Source organism: Dysidea avara, chromosome 13 (genome assembly GCF_963678975.1).
Source record: "Dysidea avara chromosome 13, odDysAvar1.4, whole genome shotgun sequence".
Classification (NCBI taxonomy): Eukaryota; Metazoa; Porifera; class Demospongiae; order Dictyoceratida; family Dysideidae; genus Dysidea; species Dysidea avara.
Genome location: NC_089284.1, coordinates 1,218,119 through 1,242,259, shown reverse-complemented (window position 1 = coordinate 1,242,259; position 24,141 = coordinate 1,218,119). Strand labels below are relative to the sequence as shown.

Sequence of the window (24,141 nt, the reverse complement as noted above, 5' to 3'; positions counted from 1 at the left end):
TTGTTTTCGTAACATTCTGTGAATAAATTCTCCGCATAACTGTACTGTATTTACCCAAGTGTGCTGTATTTGCCCAATTAAGAGCATAACTGTACTGTATTTTCCCAATTAGCTGCATAACTGTTGTGTGTGACTCGTGCAGTTCAGTTTTGCAGCTAATAAGTAGTACTGTATGGACAATACACTATGCGGCATTGTTTTGATCCTCCCACACAAAGTACAATATGTACAATTATCATACCTTTTGCTTACAAGTATGTTGTCTTTTTTAGCTGCAATCATTAGTTCAACACCTACAAATCTAGGTCTAAACATTATTACAGTAAACACACAGTACACGAAACATAGTAAAGTAGTACATGTTGTTTTTTTTTTCCATGCAGGTGACTGTTTGACCTGACAAACATTTTGATCAGAAATTTCTTAGCAGGAAATTTTAGAGTTAACAGCCTGCAAGCTACACTCAAGTCTAAGAGGCTAATTGCTGAATGCATCTAATGCTTTACAGATACTCCACTGTAAAGGGTTTCATTGGATTGCTGCTTCCGCAGTTAATACCTTTCCCATAATCGTGCTGACAAAATTTTACCAGAATAAAAAAGGAAGCATCTGTACATATTAATTGACAATACTGTACAGCCATAATCATTTTAAATGCTAGTTACTAGTATACAATTCAATTATAGTACATACTCTTTACTATTGGTTCAAAATGATTTAAATTCCGTAAATCCCAGATTTCCTAAAGCCGTTAATTGCTACTTATTGTTTCCTTTCTAGTGTTTGCCACCCCAAAATAATCTAGTTTGCACTAAGATTCTTGATGATCGAAAGGTTGACATCCACTTGTACTTGACTGAAAGGAATACGTCTTGAGCTTTTGTCGAATTTCAATAGCATACCACTCCTGAATTTTCTTTTCATGTTATTTTTCATAGGTTTGTTGATAGAAAGATCTACCGGTTGAAACTTTTTAGTCGCAATTGCACTGGTATAATTTGTTCTGTTGCAGCGACAAAATTACTTCATCTGCAGTTTTCCCTCAAACCCATAAAATATAGTGATAGCAGGGTGTGCTGGTGCTAGCTTTAAATCCTTTCTCTTTTGTGACACAAAGGGTATGATCTTTCTATTGTACCTCTAGGTAGTCTTTTTACTTGACCAACGATTTTTGCTATGCCAAATGTCCTATCCTTCTGGAAGGTCACAGTTGGGTGTTACATTTCATTGTTTTCCCTTTATATATATACAACAATCGAAAGTTTCAGGTACTCACCACTTGTAGTCACAGCCAGTACAGTATTCAACTGCCTTTTGCCGCTGGTGTTTGCAATAGGTACAACTTTTGTGCCCACTTCTCCATCGTACAGTCACTTGTGGGAACAATTGACAAACCAGTCTGATCCCAGTTTATGATAAGTTCTTTAGGCACTTCATCATCACAACGTCACCTGCTATATCTGCAAGGAAAATTTCTTTTGATTCGTCAAATAATCTCAAAGGTAGTTTTCCAGAAGTAGTGCATTTCATAACCCATTCTGATCTAGCTCAGCTTTTTGTGATTTCAATTCGTTTGAGCTAAAGGATATCCCTGATTCCAACTATACCCTCTGCCACACCCATTACCACAAGAGTGTTGACAGATCCATTTGCCTTTCTGAGGGACTTCACAATCTCTTGCACTGCTGCATCTAATTCTTGACCCAGCATCAATGGCCTTCCTCTATTTTTAGTGGGCAGCTTCTTAATGTCAATTTGTTCAGTTTTTTTATGCTTGACCTTTCTTTTTTTCTTATTTAGTTTGTCAAAATACTCTGCCTTCAGTCGCTTAGCAGTTGATTCAGTGATGTTAATGCCCCACGCTTCAGAGAATTGCCTTGGTGCTGTAGTAAGCCAATTATCAAAGGCATACTTTCCTAGTTCTGTGTGCTGTTCGTCGGTATACGAGTTATACTTTCCTCGACCACGGCTCTGTGTTCACTTTCAATTTCTTTACTAGTTCTCCTGCTGAATTGCTTCTTTTGTTTGAAGACCTTAAACAGTAAACAGGGTTATCACCACCATCCAATGCTTTAGCCACAGCTCTGTCTGCACTTTCAATGTCTTTACTAGTTCTCCTGCCTTTCGTTTGAAGAACTAAAACAGGGTTTCCGTGGCCATCTTAGAATAACTACGTGTGAATATTAAAAACGGGGCTCGCTATATTTGACGTCATTTTAATTTGGCGGTATGCTTGAAATTTACCAAACTTCCAAATTAAAGCCACCACCAAATTTTCCATGTATACAGTAAGTTAGTTACTGTGACACCCAGCAATAACTAACTTAGCACTTAATAGTGGAGCTACTTGGGCAAGTTCATGACATCACCACTGGGTCTGGGATTTTTTCTGCGTTCTTCACAGTTTTAGATGCATGTTTCTGACTCACTGTATTTAAAGGCCTAGCCCTCTCACAGGTTCCTAGTGGAATAGCAGTTAATATGTAATAGTTGTAACATGGGCATGAGGGCTTTGCCTGATATTTATGCCCGACTGCCCGAGGGCCGCAGGCCAGAGGGAATACATGCCAGGCAAAGGCCGAATGTCCGTGTTACAGCTAATATGTAACACTCATTAGGCTGATAGCCTGTACAGGGCGATCGATCACCCAAGCCAATACAAGTGCAGCCACTGGATGTATTATATATGCATACCTAAAAATTTTGATTATGGGTCAGCAGCTAGTACGTTCTGGTTATGTTCGGTCATGATAAACGGACATATCCTAGAGATATCACGGAGAATTTCCGTTACGCGAGTTTAATGTTTTAATCAATGCTATTGAATCGTTTATGGAAAAACTACACAGTTCACTAAAGGCCTAGGCAGGTAAGCTTGCTTGTAGAGTGGTTACTCTGTGCAGAATGGTAGCTTTGTGGTGAGGGCGTGTCCGTATTCGAAAACATGTGGAAATGATTGTTGTATAAGCTATAGCGCTAGTTTTCACCTTAGCCCAACGTTTTTCAACTTGTAGGATGGCGAGGATAACAAGACACTGAGTGGTTTTCATAGCGAAATCCAGTTCATACATCCTAATCACGTGAGTATTAATCGATCCCCACAATCGATTTTAGCATCAACGTCTATAATCACTGCCCAGTTGTAGACCGGCTACATTTCGTATGTAGCCCGGGCAGCTCCTGTGATCTGAGGTGTGAAAGTGTTACATATATATATATATATATATATATATATATATATATAACAAGCACAAAAGGTATTGCTTCCTAAGTGACCAAATATGGAAATGTTAGAATAACACCAGTACAACACTTGCAACACCATGCTTATTTGGGGCGAGCCTGACCGAGCCCCACACTAGTGAGTCAGCGGTGTAATGGACACGTTTACAATAAATTACGATATAACGCGGATACCTTACACGTGCTTCCAGACCATTCTCCTTATACGGTGTGCGTAGTCCATGTAATCGTCCATTCCAGGGAGGACTTAACACGTAGATTACTGCTTAGCCATATTTGGTATGTGTAATGGGGTTCATTCACAGATGAGTTAACAGCGTAGATTACTGCTTAGCCATATTTGGTATGTGTAATGGTTCATTTTATGGAGGAGTTAATCCATATTTGGTATGTGTAATGGTTCATTTCACGAGAGCTATCGGTGTAGATTACTGTTATGCCATGTGAGTGATATCTGGCCACGTGTAGTTATTCAGTGGATACGGAGGAACGTCTTCGGCGTAGGAGGAAGCAGTACAGGCTCAGAAGAGATGCAGAAACTCCTAAAGAGGCAGAAAGGAGAAGGCATAGAAACCGTGAATATATGTGGCGTCGAAGTGCTGCAATGACGTGAAAAGAGGTGGTTAAAGTAGCAGATCAAAGACTTGACCTTATCAACACCTATCATACCATCAATGAAAGGTTCGCAGATGTGTACATAGTGATTTTGCACAGGCTATATTGATTCTTAGACACTCTCCGCCATAAAATATTATGAACTCTATGCAATTCCAGAATTCCTCACATTGTTTCAGTAGCCATCAATACTTCAATAATATACACTCAGGCTCGCCCCACGATGCTGTTAGCATCTGTCTAGTAATCCATTATACAGTGACTATACTATTCAGTGGTTTAAACTCGACACTATGAGGAACATTTTATGTCGATTTTCAGTCCAGCCATCAGTCCCAGCAGTGTATGATAAAGAACCAACCTTTTCTGATTACCCCTAGTTCCTTCTGTTGTTCTGCTTCAACAGTTTACAATCCTTGTCAATTCTCAGTCCTTTTAGTCATTGCGTGCCATGTTATGCCATTCAAACCAGGTGCCATGTTATGCCAATTCTCAGTCCTTTTAGTCATTCCATGCCATGTTATGTCATTCCATGCCATGTTATGTCATTGCATGCCAAGTTATGCCACCTTGTGCTGTAAAGCATTAATAAATAAACTAGTGTCCATTTGGTTCTACTTGGGGTACTTAGAGATAATGAGTTACTCTCTAGAATTCCTATGGATATAATTACATGAAAATAACAAGGAGAAAACATCCTGACCACCTGGTAGACTCCTGTAAGCGTTCGAGCGTAAATCGGATGGCTGCAGGTTCGAGGCTACCTAGGTCCAGTCATGGATTTTTTCTCCTTTCTCCAACTTTTCAAAAAACACCTTAAGTAGTTAAAGTCTAAGTAGCTAAAGTCTTTGAGCAGGCTGTAGGACCAGGTGTCCTACAGACCTTCAGCACTTGTGCTGTAAAGCATTAATAAATAAATTAAAAAAATAAAATAAACAATTCCAGGCAAATGTTAATCATAGCTGTAGCCTGTATTTAGTCTTTCTAAAGTTAAATCTCCACACAATCCAGACAAAATCTTATGCATACTAACACAGGAACCTAGTTTAAATATCTGTAAACTCCTGCACACTGGGATATATATTGATATCATTGTTATTACATATTACATTAGCTTCACCTTCGTCTATATACAACAATATCAATCTGTAAAGGATATAATGATATCATCCCCATAAAGAATGTAACTATACTTTGTAATGTGTATAATACCTTAAAATTATAGGTGCTTACATGTGTTAGACAGTCACATGAGCTTGGTGACTGGAGTAGCTGTCTTTGCTGATGAAACCACTATGATCAGGTGAGTAACAATTTAGAGCTGAGTGATAGTTGTGATCTATTGATTATTGTGATAATAATAGTATGCTATATCATACAATCGTGATAAATTATGGATATCTGTGCTTAGTCAAAAAAGAAGCAAACATGGTAACCGAAAGTCCAGTAGAGTATCACAACAATGATTATAACTGTAATGCATACCATTATAGTGTTAGAAAAGCAGATAAGTGGTGTGTAATTGTAATATTCATGGTGAGGTTGAGTGTCCTTGATAACTAGCAGTAATATCGTGATACTATCACTATCATGATATAAAAGTTACTATCAATCATGAATAGTGTAGTTGTACTATCACTCAGCTCTATACATAGTTGTTCTATCGCTCATAGTTGTACTATCGCTCAGCTCTATAACAATTAGAGTGTTATGCCTTGTAGTGTAACCCGGTTACTGATGGATAGCATTCTCTTTGAAAATAGTTTAGTATACTGTGTAGGTAGGCTGTTCAGATATGATCTACTGTAGCTGTTGTACTGGATTCAATGTACTGTTTACTTTATAGTGTTGGAAGAGATAAGATCATTATCATTTGGAATATTAAAGAAGGAAAGAGTCAGAAAACCATACCTGTGTTTGAGGTATGTTTGACCATATATTCAGTAAGCGTCATTTGTTGTTTTTAGTCCTTAGAAGGTGTAGCATTGATACCAGATGATTCCTCTTGTCATGTGGAGGGTAGGGACAATATGACACTAGTTTTGACTGCTGGGGAGAAAGGTCAGTGTAATATGAATAATTGTTTAATTGAAACACATTTCCTCAATATCAAGCGGTATGGTCGTACCGTTTAAGTAGGAATCCAGGTGAAATTTTCGTGCGCCGCCCAAAATTCCTCCTTTAAAAATCATCCTAGCATTATCTTACGAGACGAAAATCACCTTTACGGAATCCATATAATACATAAAACAGCATTAAATACAACAAATCCATTACAGGTGGCCGGATACAGAATTTTAAAAATCGCCAAAACTTGGAATTTTAGACTCACTGCCTGACTGACTGACCACAGTCGCAAGCCTAGAGGCCAAACGAAGCAGTGCACGGCCACCATTTTACGCTACAACAAACTCAACACCTTTGGGGTTCCGATGAGTGTGTGCCTGCTGTGCCTTGTCTTTTCTTTTATCTTCAATCAGGCTGCTTGTCTTCTTCTTCATCCAACGAAACCATATCGAGGCATTAATTTTCCGTATCAACACTTTCTTTAAGTAGCATAGCTAATAGATGCCACAAAATTATTTAAGGCGCTTAGACTATGCTACTGTGCTACTGTACAAGGAATAGATTATATATTCCTTACTTATATAATCTATGACGGAGGCTACTGTATGGAGGTACTGGTACTAGATAGCTTTCACGATAGGTCACAGGATCACGCCCATTCTTCATTCTACGCATTATCGATCTATTGATTGAAACCACAGTGACACACCCCTTTTGGATTAGCTGTATTTCAGTGACCACACACCTTCAGTTTGGAAGGCTGAGTTGAGATATTCTATAATCGACCGAAACCACGCCCCTTTTTTGGCAAGTGCACATTTGCACTCTGACTCAAGATACTCTAACACAGCAGTCATCCTAATAGAACAGTCATATATTTATAGCTAGCTGTAGCTATACTTTAACAAAAAACTAAACGAACTAGTATATTAAAAATTATAAATTTATAAATAAAGTAGGAATCCAAGCGATAAAAAGTAGTGAAACAAGATATGAACAATGGTAGCTATTACAGCATAGCTTGGTGGGAAATTCCTACTTTGGCATTGAACACAAAATAATGGCTATATCATTTCAAAGTAGGGATTTCCCACCAAGCTATGCTGTAATAGCTACCATTGTTCATATCTTGTTTCACTACTTTTTATCGCTTGGATTCCTACTTTATTTTTAAATTTATAATTTTTAATATACTAGTATTAATATAGTTAGATGTTACTTGTTAGTAGTCTATGAATATTTGTAATCTATGTTATATTCTGGTACATATATCTCAGGGGTCATTAAGTTATGGGATTTAACTAATTGGAGGTGTGTCAAGGAGTTTGGTTCCATCACTGTTGGTGCTGGTCAAGGAGAACATCCTGAGGAGAACCTCCAATCTGGTTATACCCAATTACTCTATCATCATCACCTTAAAAGTATTGTGGGCGTGACATTTGATCATAATATTATGGTCTATGGGTTACCTGAAATGGAGGTAGAAAAACAGGCAAGCAAAACTGAATACTCAGATTTAGTATTTTCATATTCTCCTCCCCCACAGTTAATTGGCTACAATGATGAGATATTAGATATTGTATTAGTAGGAGTTAACAACAGTCTTGTAGCCGTGGCAACCAACAGTGAACAAGCTAGAATATTTGACAGGCACACACTAAACTGTCAATTTTTATCTGGTCATACTGGTATGGTGTGTATGTGTTGCATTGTTAGTGTGTAAATGTGTGCTGCAAGTGTGATGAAAATTTGACATTTCCCTCTTCACACTTTGTGAAATGTTAATTAATGGAAAAACTATTTCTCTGGTCAGCATGAGGGTTGTTTACAAATTGTGGCTAGACAATATGGCACCCACAAAAGTTGCTGACAACATCACCTTATCTTTCTGATATTGTTAATGTGACTGTGTGAATGATGCATACACAATCATTATCATACAGCTAGTACAGGACCACAAAGGAGTAGGCATGGCCCACGAAATAACATCACCCAATAACCAGCCTCAATTTCTCCTGACGACGATGAGTAGGTCAAACTAAGCCCAAACAAGCTTTCAGATAGACCCGAAATGCTTTCAACAAGTTGCTACAATATATATTTAGCAAAATTTTCTACTGACTGACTGACTGACTGAAACCAAGCGTAACGCGACAACAGCTAAGGCTATGTGCTTGATTTGTTGACTGGTCGACATCACTTTGACCCGAGGTGCCTTTTGGCATACCACAGTATATACAATGCATTTTTCATGGACTGCCACTGTCCTCCTTTGTGTCCCATTCATCTTTTCTGACAGTGAAATTGTCGATTTGGTGGTAGCACGCAATTGCTTCCTTTTGTAATGGAAATCGTCTGTATTTTTCATAATGACTACTTTGGTTGCAGAGGTGCTTTTCGAACAGTTCTTGATTCTTACTGCTGTATAACGGGTTGAACATAGCTGACAACGAAGCGTAATGGATACTTCACTTTTCAGACGATATCTTGGCGCACAGTGCCATTTCTTTCTTTTGATGCAGTATATGTGGGTTTACCAGTCATAACAATTATTTACAAAAAAAAGTTAACAAACAAGTACACAGAAAAGTTTTGAAATTGTCAACTAGAGTAGGGACCATAGCACATTGATAAAAAGTACTGAAGCAAGTTGGAGTAGTGCATGATACATGTATTAAATCACAGTAAAACAATAAGTCACTACTAACTTTTTCGACCATGGATGACCCATGAAAATATTATGATTTTTCATGGTATATTCATATGTTGCACCCCATGAAATTTGAAGATTTCATGGGCTATGAAAAACCCATTGCACATGAAAAAGGGATGAAAATTATAATGAAATTGTTATGAAAGTTATGTGAAATCAAAGGCATGAAAAACGCATGAAAATCATGAAAACAGAGTTACTGTATTAAGCTATGAAACACCCATGGAAGTCCATAGCAATGTAAATAGCATGATATAGACATGAAATTCCACCATGAAAACCATGTGAAAAACCATATTAATGCTATGAAAACATATTGCAATACGTGTACTAAACACTAATGAAATATGTATGCGAGTGTCAGGAAATCCTTTGAAACCAATGCAAGAAAATGGGACGCAGGTGCACAGTACGTGCCAGCCGGTGAGTGCATACTGCTTGTTGGTATTCCACTTCTGAATCAGCTAGTAAGATCTAGCTACTTGACAAACCACTGATATGCCATAAAAAATGGTTCCACTTCAGATAGACTGTACGTCATCCACAATATCTTTGAGACTTTACTACAATAAGAATTGTAATGACATTTATACTCTTTAAATTAATGGTACCTGCATATATGGAGTTCATCAGTTTGATTTCATTGCTTTGCTGTTTATGGTGGTTGCAAAATCACACAACTGCAAGCATACCTGTGACACGTGCATATTTTGCACATGTTAATAATGATATAAGACATTGCATGACATGCGCTATAACCTCATCATGATATCTCTGGATTTAAATGTGTTCTTAGTATCTCCTTGCAGGTATAAGCAGCCAAATAATGCTGTCCTAAGTCTGCAGCAAGAAAGAAGCTCAGTAATACTGTATGCTGCTGTATGGCTAGAAGTTTTTGAAGAAACAACACCTTCTAGGCTTTTTTGTATGATAAAATAACCAAAAATTTGAAGGGATGCACAGGTTGTCAGGTTCAGTACACAAAGTGGCAGATAGCAACAAGCAGTAGGAATAATAAAAATGTGAATTTGTACTGACTCGATGGCACAACATAAACTGACACTTTGCAAAATCAATGTTGATGAGGCTAGACAATATGATAAACACCACTATATATAGTTTTGTACCATCAAAAGAAGCTGGCCCGGGTGACATCTTGCCAGTTCGAATTTTCATGAACACTGCATGACTAACTCATGGATAATGGCAATGACTATACAATAGACTCCACACAAATACTTCTGCAGCTGCAGCACTAATTTTATGGTCCATTTATTCAGTAGGATTTACAGGTCAAGCTTCAGGTTGAGCCATATAAGCCGGTTTGACACTCTTCCTGTTACAATTGTCCACTGTTGCACTGTTTCCCCTTCTTTTCACGAGTCCAGTAACACTTACGAGTAGTGAAACTTAGCTGTACCTATGTTGAACCAAATTGGCGACATGAATCATGACATGGCTGGCAACTGACAACATTAGCTACCTGAAGAACCAGTCTAGTAGAGCAGCAACAGCAAATTAACACTTTAGTATCATTGCATCAGCTTGAAAAACATGTGAAAATCTGATGCGCTCCACTTCCACCTGGCTGCTCCCGTTGTTAAAGAAATCGTTTCTATGGTAATTCTATTCGATCTAAATAATGTGCAAGTTAAGGAAAGTTTTGTTTAGCTGATAGCCAGTTGTTTTCAGGGTGGAAATCGATCCATAAGTGCTCTGGCAGATGTTAAGAACCAGGCACATCACCTGGCCCTTGAGCGGGTCGTCCGTTACTTGCTGGTTCATCTCGAATCCAGGTTCGTAGCTGGCTATACGTACTCCTGCACTCTTCTGGACACGGTAAGCAAATAGTCTCCTGTTTGTCCATGTCGTGAATTGCACATACAACATTCCCATTTTATGCCAAGGGTTTAGTCTTGATTCAAGTCTACTGTACTGGCCGTATGCCTGCCGGCTAGCTATCTATTGTTAAATCCTTGGAGTAGAAATGGCTTTCAAGATAATCTAATTTCTTCACTGAAGTGCCGACTTCCATTAGTTTTCTTCATAGAGAGTATAGTAAAACCTGGGTTTATGGTTTCTTCCAGACTGATCCGATGGTGCCCTCTAGGGGCACTGACTTAATTAGCTGTAATACGAATATAGTAATTAACATTGAGCATTATATCCATGCATGGTGTTCATGTGTGTGTATGGCTTGCTATACTGTGTATGTACGTAGCTACATCATACATATGCACTCTTACTCCTCAGTGGACCTTGTTTGATCTGTAGTGAAATCAAAACTTCAATGAAAACAAACACGGCATATATAGCAATAATTAAATATAAATTACGCATAAACAATTATATTCCTTTTATTATGGGAATTGCATGGATGTCGTATTAGTATTTTGGGTAATTCATGGCTGAATCATTGGTAGAGTTGGTTATGCGTAAAAGTAGCCAGGCGTTTCATAAGAATTTCATTGGTACCACATTTCGTACATTGTAATTTCATAACCAGTTCATTGACAAGGCATGACATGTTCAAGAAATCAAAATTTTCATGAGAATTTCATTGGTACCTATTTAACATTTATAATTTCATAGGTGATTGATTCATGGGTAACAATTTGGCATGCAGAAAGTGCTAAAACTTTCATGGGAATTTCATTGGTATCATATTATCACATTGTACAATTTCATAGCTTATTCATTGGTAAAGGTTTTGGCAAAGAAAACAGTTACATTAATTTACATGATTTTGATGTAAAATTCATTGCATTTAGGCATACCAATGAAAATCCCATAGAGCTTAAATCATAATATTTTAATGGGTTTTTCAAGTATTTCATGGGCTTTTCATGGATTTATGATTATTGAAAAAGCTAGTAGTGAGTGTTATATCCCTACTATGCATTTCCGTTATGGTATCTTGAGAACAGTAGGGATATAACACTTCTTAGTGTTTTAGATTTAATATCATCACATCTTTAGTGGGACCATGTGTCCCACAGGCCTTTATAAGGCCTTCTGGTATACAGGTTCTGGTACTTTAATCATAATCATAATCATGCACTACTCCATCTTGTTTTAGTACACTATAATTTACTTTGTACATTGTCATCTAGTGTCTATTTTACATTGGTCTGTAGTCCTCTACGTAATGGTCATTAATAGTAAATCTATAGCTACAGTGCTAAACTATCATTCGCAGTAACTCTATAGCTACAGTGTTAAAAACCAACTCTCCTGTAGTTTCTCTGTACATGCCTCATTTAACTAGATACACCCCCTGTAAATGAAAATTGGATACTTTAGCAAGGGGAAATAGTATTTGCTAAAAAAAACACAAAACAAGGAGGGATCGCTGGGATGGTTATTAAAGTAAATTGCATCCTTATTGTATACAGTATCATATAAATTACTGTACATGTATGATTAAACATGTGGTTATGTTTTGTAGATATTATCTTGAGTATGGATTGCAGCATTGATGGCAAAATGTTAGCAACCAGCTCTAAAGTAAGTGAACTATTATTCTGTCAGCACGTGTAGTGGTATTGCAGCACCTTGTAGCCTCCAACTAAATTGGCAGTACTTATTACCAAAGCTTGTTTGATAATATAGGAATCAAAGATCAATGCTAAAGTATGAATTTCCAACATAGTTTGTAACTTTTACACTGCATTTCTTTGTTTTCTTATTTGTTATCTATACTTTTTTGCATAGGAGAGATTTAGTGCCACATCACACTAAATCTTCCCTACACGCGAGTGGATTGTGGCACTACAGTGAGCACTAACTACAGTACATTAATGAAGTGTGTTATATTTCAGAAGGCTCAGTCTCACATATCAATGGTGTTTGTCCTAGTTTCTTATTATTACCAGCTCTCAGTAGTCATTATTACATGGGCATGCTCTACACATGCTGTTCAGCGCATGCGCGTGGAAAATCCTTATAAATATCCACCACAGTTCACTCCTTCGACCTATTTCTTAGCCCACCATTGTCGGTAGTTTCGATCTAAGTCTCTGCTCGTGTATGGATAATCTCATGGCGTTATCTGAAACAAGTAACGTAGCTAAAGCAGCTCAACAACTTCAGCAGCAGATGAAGAGATCCAGGACACGCTTCAAGTCAACCATTCTGCCAGCAGTTCACCACTGGGAACCAGCCCTCCCATCATCTTAAGGACTGTCAGATCATCCTGGGCTGAAGAGATGGAGGCACACAACCATCCAGGTGAGGAAACAGAGCAGCCCGACCCCGTGAACACTAGTAAAACCCCTTGTGCCTTGCAGAAGGTGACAGAAGTCAGCAAACGCATGGAGCAGCACTTAATGTGGAGCTTCGCCTGTATGGAGGACGAAGAGCGGCGAGAGCTGGCTAATTCCTTTGTGCTACCAAAGGTAGCAGTGATGAAGACTCCGGAACTGGACAAGATACATGTAATGGCAGCAAAGAACACTAAAAGCAATGACCAAGCCTTGGCTAGGACTCAGGCCCTGAACTCAGACACCCTTGCCCCTCTGATGGAAGTGTTGGAGATACTCAACAAGGAGGAGGAAGATTTCACCACGGAGCACCTTAACCAGGTGGGGTATGCAGTGGAGTCTGCTGTTGCCCTTCTGGGCAATGTCTTTACCCAGATGTCAATGTTGCATTGACAGAAAGTACTCGAAGAGTACAACAAAGAACTGTTGACCTTACCCAAGGAAGGGGATCTGAGTTCCTCAAGGCTGTCTCGGAACTGTTTCCACGTGATGCTGCTGAACACCTGGACCAATTGACAGCACTACTGAAGGCAAAGGCTCCAATAAAAGCACTGGCAGTTCATCAGGTTTTCGGAAGCCCCCCTCCTACCAACAAGTTATCGATGACACTACACTTCAAGGCAGCGACCATACTCCCAGCCAGTCAAAGGAGGAGGGGGTACGTCAAGAAGGGACTGAAGGTCCCCAAATGACAATTAATAGACATAGACGAATCAATTGTATGTCACAATTCAATAACAACTGTCAATTCTATTCTGCTGAAAGCACAAAGCATGGGATTCAGAAGTCCACCAAAATCAGGGGAACCTTTGATGGTGGCAGGGAGGCTGGCTTCCTTCATCAACACCTGGAAGGTATTGACCAAGGATCTTTGGGTATTAGATACTATAAAAGGTTATCAGATGCCCTTCAAGGATATGCCATTGCAGGCTCAAATATACCTGCAGAAGCCAGGTTCTCAAGAGAATAGGAAGTTCTGTTGGGGAGTGCAATGGACTACTGGAATGGTGGAATACTGGAATGGTGAAATGGAATTTTAAAAAGTTCAATATCAGTTTTTACATCCAAATATGTATAACCCTTCCCCTTAAGTAAGCAAATAAATAGGATTCCCCTTGAAGCCAGCTCTTTTAGCATAATTCACCTCACCATAGACAAAGTTTACCAGTAGTGTACTGTAAAGTCAGTCATGAGCATGCACAATAGCAATTTATTGAGAATACCAAAAAGATTCCAGAGTAACCCTTGTTCCCAATTAATGATAAAAAGTTAGCTAGCTAGCTAGTTGATTACACGATGCATTGTAAAAGTACATTCACTGTATAATGAAGTATTCATTTACGTATTTATTATCAACTTTACCAGTTAGGCACTGGCGAACACAGAAGGCAGAGCCTGTACGAGGTGTTTACCATTAACCTAGAAGCCTAAGCAAAAATCTTTGGGTAAAGTGAAACGGGACTATCTTGCAAGCTGTGGCAGTGCCACATTGCACACTAAACTGAACCTTCATTATGATAGTTAGTTCAGACAAGTAATAAAGTATTGAGTTATAATTCATACAAGTATTGTGGTGAGGAAAAGTATGCTACTTCAATGGGGAATCTTATTTATTTGCATACTTAAGGGGAGGAGTTGTACTTATTTGGATGTAAAAAATGATATTGAACTTTTTAAAATTCCATTCCAGTATTCCAGCATTCCAGTAGTCCATTCCACTGTTTATACACTCCCGTTTTGTTGTGAGGAGAGATACAATCCCTCCAGAAGGGTGCCATCTTACCTCAGGTGTACAGCCCAGAAGATTTTTACTCCACCCTGTTTCTAGTCCCCAAGAAGAATGGGCAGATGAGATCTGTCATCAATCTGAAGTAGCTCAACCAATGGGTGGAGACCCCCATTTCAGGATGGAGGGAATTTCAACCTATGGGACTTCCTGAGAGCTGGGGATTGGATGGTGAAAGTCAATCTGAAAGATGCCTACTTCACCATCACCATCCACCCTCAACACCAACAGTACCTGAAGTTCACAGAGGACGGAAAATGCTACCAATTATCTTGCCTTCCATTTCAGCTTGTCTGTGCTCCATGGACATTCACCAAGGTGATGAAACCCTTAATGGGTCTTTTGAGTACCTGGAGCATCAGAATAGTCATTTCAATAGACAACATGCTGATACTGGCGGAGTTCAAGGAGTCAGCAGTACAGCACTTGGAAGTGTTGATGTTCCTCTTAGAAGCTCTGGGCTTCATTGTCAACAAGTAGAAATCTATCACAGCAAACATAGTGTTCCAATGCTACCTATTCTAACCCCGTCTTTATTCAGTATTGAAACAACTATTTTTAAAAAACTCCTTATAATGAGACAAAACGAACTTCAAATCTATAAATGACTATAATGTTATTCACTATTAGGGGCTGTGGTCTGTTTTTGCTTGAGCCAAGGTAGAATTTTTGAACTAATGCTTCCAACACCTAAACATAGACAGAATAAATACAGTCAGTATTTGTGTACGAATTATGTTGTGTATCCTGTCCCCAGCTCAGGACTGAAGTTCCTAGGTTTGCTGGTAGTTTCACTCCACCTGCAACTCGAATTACCCTGAGAGAAGAAGAGATCCGCAAGGAAGCAGGACAGCTTCAGTGGAGGGAGCCTGTGTCAGCATGACAACTCTCCCAATTTCTTGGGAAACTGAATGCAGTGTCCCAAGCAATACTGGTAGCTCCCTTTTAGTACAGGGCACAGGGGGACCTGTAAATGATACTCTCCACAGGAGCACTGGAGGAGCTTATTTGTTGGCAGAATCACCTGTCTCAGTGGAATGGGAGAACAGTGATTCAGAGACAGGCTCAGTTAGTGATACAGTCCGATGCCTTACTGCTAGGCTGGGGGGCAGTTTGCAACAACGTGAGCACTGGAGGCTCATGGAGCCCCCAAGAGCAGCATTTCCACATAAACGTCTGGAGCTTCTAGCAGCAGAGCTGACACTGAAAACTTTTGTCAAGTCACTTTGTGGGATATCAGTACTGGTACAACTGGACAACTCTACAGCAGTAGCATACACCAACAACCTGGGGGGAACAGTATCACCAGCTCTTACAGCCCTGGCTAAGTCTATGTGCTTGTGGGCTCTGGAGAGAGACGTAATGATAAGGCCCAACACATACCTGGTGTGTCCAACTTGATAGCAGACGGCGAGTCCAGGGACAGATCTGACTGGATGCTATCCTGCAGTGTGTTCCTGAAGATCAACCGAGTGCTGAGTCCACTGGAGGTGGACCTGTTTGCATCCAGGATAACCCATCAACTACCATGGTTCTTCAGCTGGAGACTGGACCCACTGGCAGAAGCAGTGGATGCTTTTCAACAGGATTAGAACCAGATGAGAGGTTATGCCAATCCCCCATGGTGCCTGATAGGTCATGTCCTCAACAAGATCAAAACACAACAAGCTCAAGTGGTCATGGTAGCCCCAGTTTGGAAGAACCAGGCATAGTATCTAGTAGTCCTGGAAATGCTGATGGACTAGCCTCGTTTCATCCCGCCACAAGAGAGCTTGTTGCAGAGAGGACAGGATCACAGAGAGGACAGGATCACAGAGAGTTGGGCATAACCCCTCAACTGGCTGTCTGGTCTGTCTCTCGGGAAGTACAGAGTTGACAGTCTTTCAACAGAAGCTTCAGACCTCATGTTGTCCTCTTGGAGGACAAAGTCCTCACAAACATATGACTCGTTCAGAAGATGGGCTAGCTGGTGTTTTGAAGGACCGCAATTCTATTTCAGGACCTATAGCAGATGTGGCCAACTTTTTAGCCTACCTGCATAACAACTCAAGATCACTGAATGCGTACAGGTCAGCAATTTGCTCAGTCCGTGATACAGTGGATGAAGTGGAGGTAGGAAAACACCCTATGATTAGTAGGCTGCTGAAAGGAGCCTACCAAGAATCTCCTCTACCCAGGTATACAGCCACCTGGGATGTACAGGTGGTGTTGCAGTACATAGATAACCTGGGATCCTCTTCCACTTTATTGTTGAAGTTACTTACTTTCAAGTTAGTGATGTTGTTGTCCATTGACAAGGATATCCCTTTCAGCTGATCTGCAGCTGGATAGATGTCAATACAGGCCAAAGGGTGTTGTTTTTCTGCCTGCAGCTTTAGCAAAACAGTCATCCCAAGGAAGAGTTCTCATGGAGTTCTTTTTTTTCCTCATTCCCTCTCAATGCTAACTTGTGCCCTGTAAAAACTTTACAACGGTATGAAACAGCCACTGCCACCTTGCGGCCTGATCACTGCAAACTGTTGCTATCAAGAAACCTCACAAGCCAATGGCATCATGCACTATTGCCCGAGACTTTAAAACTAGCAGGCAATGATGTGTCTTTAGGTCACTCAGTTAGAGTCACTTCAACTTCTGCCGCAGCAGGAGCCAGTGATACCATGAATGATATCATGCAGGCTGCATATTGGAGCACAGAGTCAGTGTTCCGAAGGTTCTACTACCACCCCTCTCATGATGCGACCTATGGTATGACAGTATTATCATCTTCATCTACTGGTGAGACCTGACCATTTGTATTGTACAACTTGTATTGTGGGACCACAACGAAGTGGCTCGACTTCACAATTGAAAGCTACAAACAACACCAGTATGTGAGACTGAGCCTTCTGAAATATAATTGCCAAAGGGCTCAGACCACAAAGTGATTGCATGCTATTTGGGATTATATGAAGAAGGTGAAGTCGAGCATATCAATGGTCCCACCCACCCGGACCCATACCGAATGGGTTCGCTAATTCATAGGACGAAGGTGTGAAGCGTGGTGGGTATTTTCCATGTGCATGCTCTGAGCAGCATGTGTAGCGCATGCCCATCTATTAATGACTACTGACAGCTGGTAATAATAAGAAACTAGGACAAACACCATAGATATGCTCGACTTTACCTTCTTCATATAATCCCCAATAGCATGCAATCACTTCATGATCTGAGCCATTTGGCAATTAGAAGCACTTAATCTCCCCTGCATTAGTGATATGCAAATTTTCTACATTAAGCCTCATTGTTAGTGTTTACTGGGCACCTGGTTTATTAGAAGTACACTGTAGCACAGCATCAATTCGCCAGAGTTAATGTTTTCGTCTGAATGTGTGTCCCAGCTGTCATTTGCTGACTTGAAGGTGAAGTCTCCATTACGCTTCACTTTTACCCCATTACACAGCATTACGACTGAAGAACAGAATTAGAAGCGCCTCTGCAAACAATCCAGTCACCACGGAAATACGAATGATTCCTGTTTACAAATGTAGGGAAACCATGCAATGCACTATTATGGGCTGTCATCACAAAGAAATGGGATATGAAGGAGGACAAAGGTAATTCCATGATCCGTGAATTGTATGTGTTGCAGTATGCCAAAAGGCATGAAGTGAGTGAAGAAATCAAGCCTCTTAGCCGTTATTAGATTTTGTTTGCCTAAAGACAGACAGTCAGGCAAGCAGTAGAAAATTTCATTGAATTTTTGTTAATGTTATAACAATCTTTTGGAAGCATTTAGGTTCGTACTGAAGGTACTTTTAGGATTGGTTAAACCTAACCAATACTGCCAAGGTGCCAGTATGGTATTGTGAAACTGGTTTTGGGATGATATTTTTGGCCAGAAAAACCCAAACCTCCATAATCCCTAATTTACTGTACTTTGCGTGGGATGATCAGAGTGCCACTATGTGCTGTATTTTCCATATTGTACCGATTAACTACATAACTGTACTGTACAGCACATTTATGTGGCTAATTGGGCAAATACAGTACAGTTATGCAGATAATTGGGCAAATACTGTATGCTTGGGCAAATAGAGTACAGTTATGCAGTGCAGTTATGTAAGGAATGTTATGAAAACAAACCCACTCAGACAGCACGATTGATCACATGCATATCATTGTAAAACTGGCCAGACTAATCCTACCAGTTGCTTCTATGAATAGAAATAGATTACATGAACGCGTACTGATAGTATGAGTCTGACATGGAAAATTGAAGCAACAACCTCACACAGATGACACGATGGATTACGTGTTTGACGCTGTCAAGCACCAAAACTAGCCACACTAATCCTACCAGTTCGTTCTACAAATATAGTACAGCTCACAGATAACGTCATGAGTATCGCGGTTGTATCTTGAGTTCGTGGCGAGTGCAAGAACAAAATAAACTACGAGTGCCCGTTATAGATCGTGATGCAATGCATTCGCAATAGCTAAACTCGCATATAGCTACAAGTGCTAGTTTGTCTCGTATGGACAGACTTTGTGCTACCACAGTGTGTCACTTGGTCGAAAACAATATGCAATTAACAATAACATGAGGGCTTGGTTACGTAGCTTGCTCTCCATCGCACTCATGATAGAGGAGTTGGATATACACTGTACTCAGCACCATAGAAGCCGGTACAAGGTATAATGGTGTGCTCTGTAAATTTGCAGCTAATTCATGACCAATCAACTGGTTTCAGCTTATAGGCCAGAAGTTAGTACGTCTTTATCACTTTATTTATTAAGGTTTTACTTTGACAGCTAGACATGCTTACAGCCTGCTTAGAATAGAGCAATTAATACATAAAGCAATTTACAGTTATAGTATTAATAGTGAAAACATGTAAGAACAATATTTCACGTAGCTTTCACTAACTACGTAGCTAGATATCACGCATAGCGATTGGCCTCTCCAAATCTGCACACCAGTTCCTATGTAAAGTGGGAAATAACGCATGGATTAAGCACAAATACCTAATTACACATGTATTATTGCAGCAGTGCTAGCTGCATTTGAATACTTGCGCAAGTACTTGAGATGCACGCGTAAGTTTGCAGCAGTTTCATGCGAGTCACTAGCAATAAAACCGCGAGCACCTGCGGTGTTCGCTGTAAGCAGTACTGTAGATCATATGACAACTTACTGATAGCCTGATCACCCAAAATTGAAGCGATTATGTCTCCGAGCAAGACGACCAGGAAGTGCAATAAAACACTTGAAGCACTACCTACTGTATACCTGTGTGTACGAAAAATGCAGCACCTTGAAGTATAACCAACAGTATATAATAGAGAAAAAAAGACCTCAGGCATTGCAAATGTCACTTTCAATCATTGATTTGTCAAGCATACTACAGGCTAAAAGCATGCAGTGGGCGAAGTCACCCAAGCCAGCAAGAGTTTGACCACTCCATTCCTTTTATAAGCATGTTCAATTTTGTGAATTACTGTTTAATGTTGTAGCTACGTTTGTCAAGATAAATGGAGAAGCCTAGTAGTATCATGAAAATTCTGTTCAGCACCTATCTGTTTTGTAGATGCACTTTACCAGAAACCTAGACAGGTAAGCTTCTTTGTGGAATGGTTGCTTTGCATTATTTGTAAAGTGGGTGTGGTCTTCACACAAAACCAAGCCAACAACTTGTGACAATTCATCATCATCGTAATCACTATCAAGTGTTATGTGTTATGTTAATTCACCTGTTCTTCACATTGCTGTTAATACAGCATGGCAAGTGCATGCAGTGGCAGCAACTGGTCAATTTCCTTGTTAAGATGATTATCGTTGCTAGCGTCCATCTTCAGGAAACAGCGATAAAGCAATAGCCGTCGATTTTTCTTCAGCTGTTTGATGAAAATATGTTCTATCTTCCGCACTTGTGTTAAGATTGTGTGACATCCAACAACTCCACCTATATACTAGTGGTGTGCGATATTGGATATTTTCATATCACGATTATTACACACAATTATCACGATACGATATATATCACGATATACAAACTCATCACTCAGCTTGTGTACTTACACCGATGACACTTGTAGCACTAATGCACTAGAAGTACAATACAACATGGTACATCACTAGCATACAACATTACAAGCTCTTTTATCAAAAAAAATATTACAGTGTACAATGACATCTTAGGTACAGTTTTCTCTAATTATAACTAAAATCTATACTTCGGCTTATATTGCGATATAAAGATTCTATATCGTATCACGATATAAAAAATTTATCACGATATTTCGATATATACTACATATCGCACATCACTACTGTATACCCTTATAAAATGTAAGTTAGTTGGAGACCACGCCCTCAGATCTTTGTGATTATAAACCTCAGCTTCACCTCGGTTTTTAAAATCCTCGTGCTAGGTCTCTAACCTACACACACGCTACAGTAAAAGGTACTGACACCTGGTAGATACTTGTAAATTCATGATAGGTTCAAGACCACACCACAATCTACTTTGAATAATAATGATCAGAGCGCAGAAACCACATCTCTGTATTTACTTGAACATGATGATCTCACTCTCTATTAGTATAGCTGTATTGTATTGATAAAATAATAAATAGTCCTTGGTAGGTTAGAGGCAGACTTGAAATACTCTAATAAAGCATTCACCTTGATAGTAACAGTCACACGTGTAACTGCATGCTAGAAAATAAGTTAGTATATAAATTTAAAAAAAAATGAAGCAGGAATTCAAACGATAAAAAGTAGTGAAACAAGAAATGAATGATGGTATTATAACGTAGCTCTGTGGGTAAATCCCTACTTTGGCATTGAACATGACAATGTGAAGATTTTCTCATAGAGCTATGCTGTAATACCATCTCATTCATCACTTTCACTATATCCCCACTTCAGTTTGAATTATTAATTTTTAATTGTGTATGTATGATTGTATAATTTTACTGTATACCAGGAGACTGACAAGGAGAGTAACCTGTGAGAACAGTAGTATACAGTAACCATAGCAACAGTTATGCAGGGTATATCTCCGGGTGAGTTCCATGGATTTCAGAAGCCTCCATTGACTTTACACATTACTTCCACCATTGAAATTTAGTTCAAACTTCCAAGAATTATGAAAGAGGACACTATTTACATCTATATATCTCAGTGAAGCAATGTTGTCTTGCATTAATTTATTAGTGTTTAATAAAGTGGAACCTCAGCTATCCAAACCCCTTGGGACTAGGGGTGGTCCATAAGTTTGAAAATTCCGTATCTCTGAAACTGTGCATAAATACCATAAGGAAACTTTTAATTATCAGTATTTTCAACTACTACTGTAATAGAGCAGTCATTTCCGTAGTTCGGTTAACCAAGAGTCCAGATAAGTGGGATCCAGATAGATTCCACTGTATTCTGAGAAAATGTCAGTATACTCTAATAAAGCAGTCAGGCTACAGACATTAAACTGTAGAATCCCTTTTCAAGTTTGTAACAGTTAATACCATGAAAATACTACAGTGTATTCTCAGCATGCCACCAGATCCCCTAGGATAACACTTAATTGTTTGATTGAAACTTAACTAAACTAACTTACAGATTCCAAACTTATTTTATGAATTTAGGCATTTACTGGTATATATGTAGTAGTTGTAACATGGGCACGAGGGATTTGCCTGAAATATACACACGAGCACCAGTGTGTATATTTCAGGCAAATCACAAGTGCCCATGTTACAACTAATATATTCCACTTGGGTGAATCACCTGCAAGTGTACATGGAAACTGCATTGTGAGTGTATTTATATGGGACTAGGTGACTTTCGATTGTGGGTAACGTCGTAAGAGCAACGACAAGGCACTGCTGAGAGGCCGAACGTAAGTGTATCGTCACGAGCATGCAGATCGCTTCGATTGTGGGTACGCAATTAAACACAGGAAGCCCAAATATGAGCTGAATAGCTCATAATGAAGTGTAGACCTGGATAAAGAATGCATTAGCTGTAGCAGAGAAAGTGAATTGGTGTACTGCAGTGACTGCTGTGAGATCAGATGCAATCACTGTAATGTTCTGTGGCATAAACACCCAAAGCGAGTTTCTAGTGTACTTACTATACTAGCCATGAATAAACTATAGCAGTGAATATGTTTACAGCGCTATAATGGCCTAACCAATTAAGCGCCACGCCCAGTCACTACGCGTGTGTGACATGTGTGACATCGCGCCAGGTGTCAAACCGGCAATGACGATTCAACTACACTAAAGTACTTACTTTACTAGCCATGAATAAACTAAAGTAGTGAATACTATTAACACTAATGGCCAAATCAATTGAACGTTACACCCAGTGTCTGTGGGACATCCCCACGTGACTATTGAATGTAACATGTTTAATATAAACTAACCTGTGACTTTCTTCATTCAGTAAAACAATGAACTATCTTCTTCCCCAAGTCCATGATCTATGCCTTGGCTCACTTTACAAAAACTAAAACCCACTATTGATCCTGTGAAGTGTCGCTAAATAAAAGGAGAGGAGATCACACAGTTTCATCAAAGAAATCAAATGATTTCTGAGAATGCTTGGAATGCATTAATGAGAATAGGAGGTAGTATATACAAGTTATATCACTCCTAGGAGGGATATAACTTGTATATACTACCTCCTATTCTCATTACTGCATTCCTGAGCACTGCTAGCAGTGCTATTATACCACTTATACACCTTCTCTTCCCTTTGAAGTGAGGTGTGAAAGTGGTATATATATAATTACGTATCTACAAATTAGCATAGTGTTTTACAATTGGGTTGCATTAGTTATAAAACTTCTTTATTTTACCACACAGGATAATACTATAAGATTATGGTCACTTTGTAACAGTAGTGATAGCTTCAGGTGTATTGCTATTGGCAGTGGTCATACTCATTGTGTAGGAACTGTTGCTTTTTCAAGGTGATGTGTTGCATAATAATAATAGTGTTAGTCAGTACATGACCTCTACAGACACAGGACATCATTCCTGGTTAGTGGTAGTAAGGATTGTACTATCAAGTTATGGAGCCTGAAGAGTCTGTCAATAAACTCACTGGATGAGGTACACAAGCATTACATGGCATGCATGTAATGTGTACAGTATATGCTAACAGTTTCTCTGTTATTTGTAGGATGATGTATGTGTGAGGCTCCCGGTTAAATATACTCAGGTGGCTCACAGTAAGGTTTGTACAGTATGTACATAGCCCATATCACGCATTCAATGTGAAATTGTTTCATACAAACTACTTACGTACACTATCCCATGAATCCACTGCTACTTCCTTATTCATTGGCAATTCTGATCATACTGAAGAAGTGTAGGTTAGAGACCTAGCACGAAGATCTGATGGCGTGGTCTCTAACTGACTTAGAAAATGTATGCATTATATATATGGGAATTTAGGTGAAGTCATTGTG

The 24,141-nt window shown here is 39.3% G+C and overlaps 2 protein-coding genes across 4 annotated transcripts in view; both read left to right on the top strand.

Moving 5' to 3' along the window:
* The window catches only part of LOC136242373 (transducin beta-like protein 3), a 112,279-nt gene that overhangs the window by 21,246 nt on the left and 66,892 nt on the right, over positions 1 to 24,141 (top strand). For 2 of the 3 annotated variants that reach the window (XM_066033780.1, XM_066033779.1), the window contains exons 7-15: positions 5,084 to 5,161; positions 5,705 to 5,780; positions 5,826 to 5,919; positions 7,203 to 7,417; positions 7,472 to 7,613; positions 12,087 to 12,145; positions 23,534 to 23,640; positions 23,692 to 23,782; positions 23,853 to 23,906. In XM_066033780.1, coding sequence (XP_065889852.1) covers positions 5,084 to 5,161; positions 5,705 to 5,780; positions 5,826 to 5,919; positions 7,203 to 7,417; positions 7,472 to 7,613; positions 12,087 to 12,145; positions 23,534 to 23,640; positions 23,692 to 23,782; positions 23,853 to 23,906 — 916 coding nt within the window. The remainder of the gene's footprint in view (positions 1 to 5,083; positions 5,162 to 5,704; positions 5,781 to 5,825; positions 5,920 to 7,202; positions 7,418 to 7,471; positions 7,614 to 12,086; positions 12,146 to 23,533; positions 23,641 to 23,691; positions 23,783 to 23,852; positions 23,907 to 24,141) is intronic. The other variant, XM_066033781.1, reaches the window with a different exon arrangement.
* On the top strand, positions 12,289 to 13,638 carry LOC136242385 (uncharacterized). Its single transcript, XM_066033810.1, has 2 exons — positions 12,289 to 13,221; positions 13,297 to 13,638. The coding sequence occupies exons 1-2, from the start codon at positions 12,847 to 12,849 to the stop codon at positions 13,414 to 13,416; spliced, it is 495 nt and encodes a 164-aa protein (XP_065889882.1). The 5' UTR covers positions 12,289 to 12,846; the 3' UTR covers positions 13,417 to 13,638.

Excerpts from the sequence above, each read along its gene's own strand:
- LOC136242385 (XM_066033810.1), top strand. The coding sequence starts at position 12,847 with ATGGAGGCACACAACCATCCAGGTGAGGAAACAGAGCAGCCCGACCCC. Across the intron at positions 13,222-13,296 it reads CCACGGAGCACCTTAACCAG|AAAGTACTCGAAGAGTACAA; the intron begins GTGGGGTATGCA and ends TTGCATTGACAG.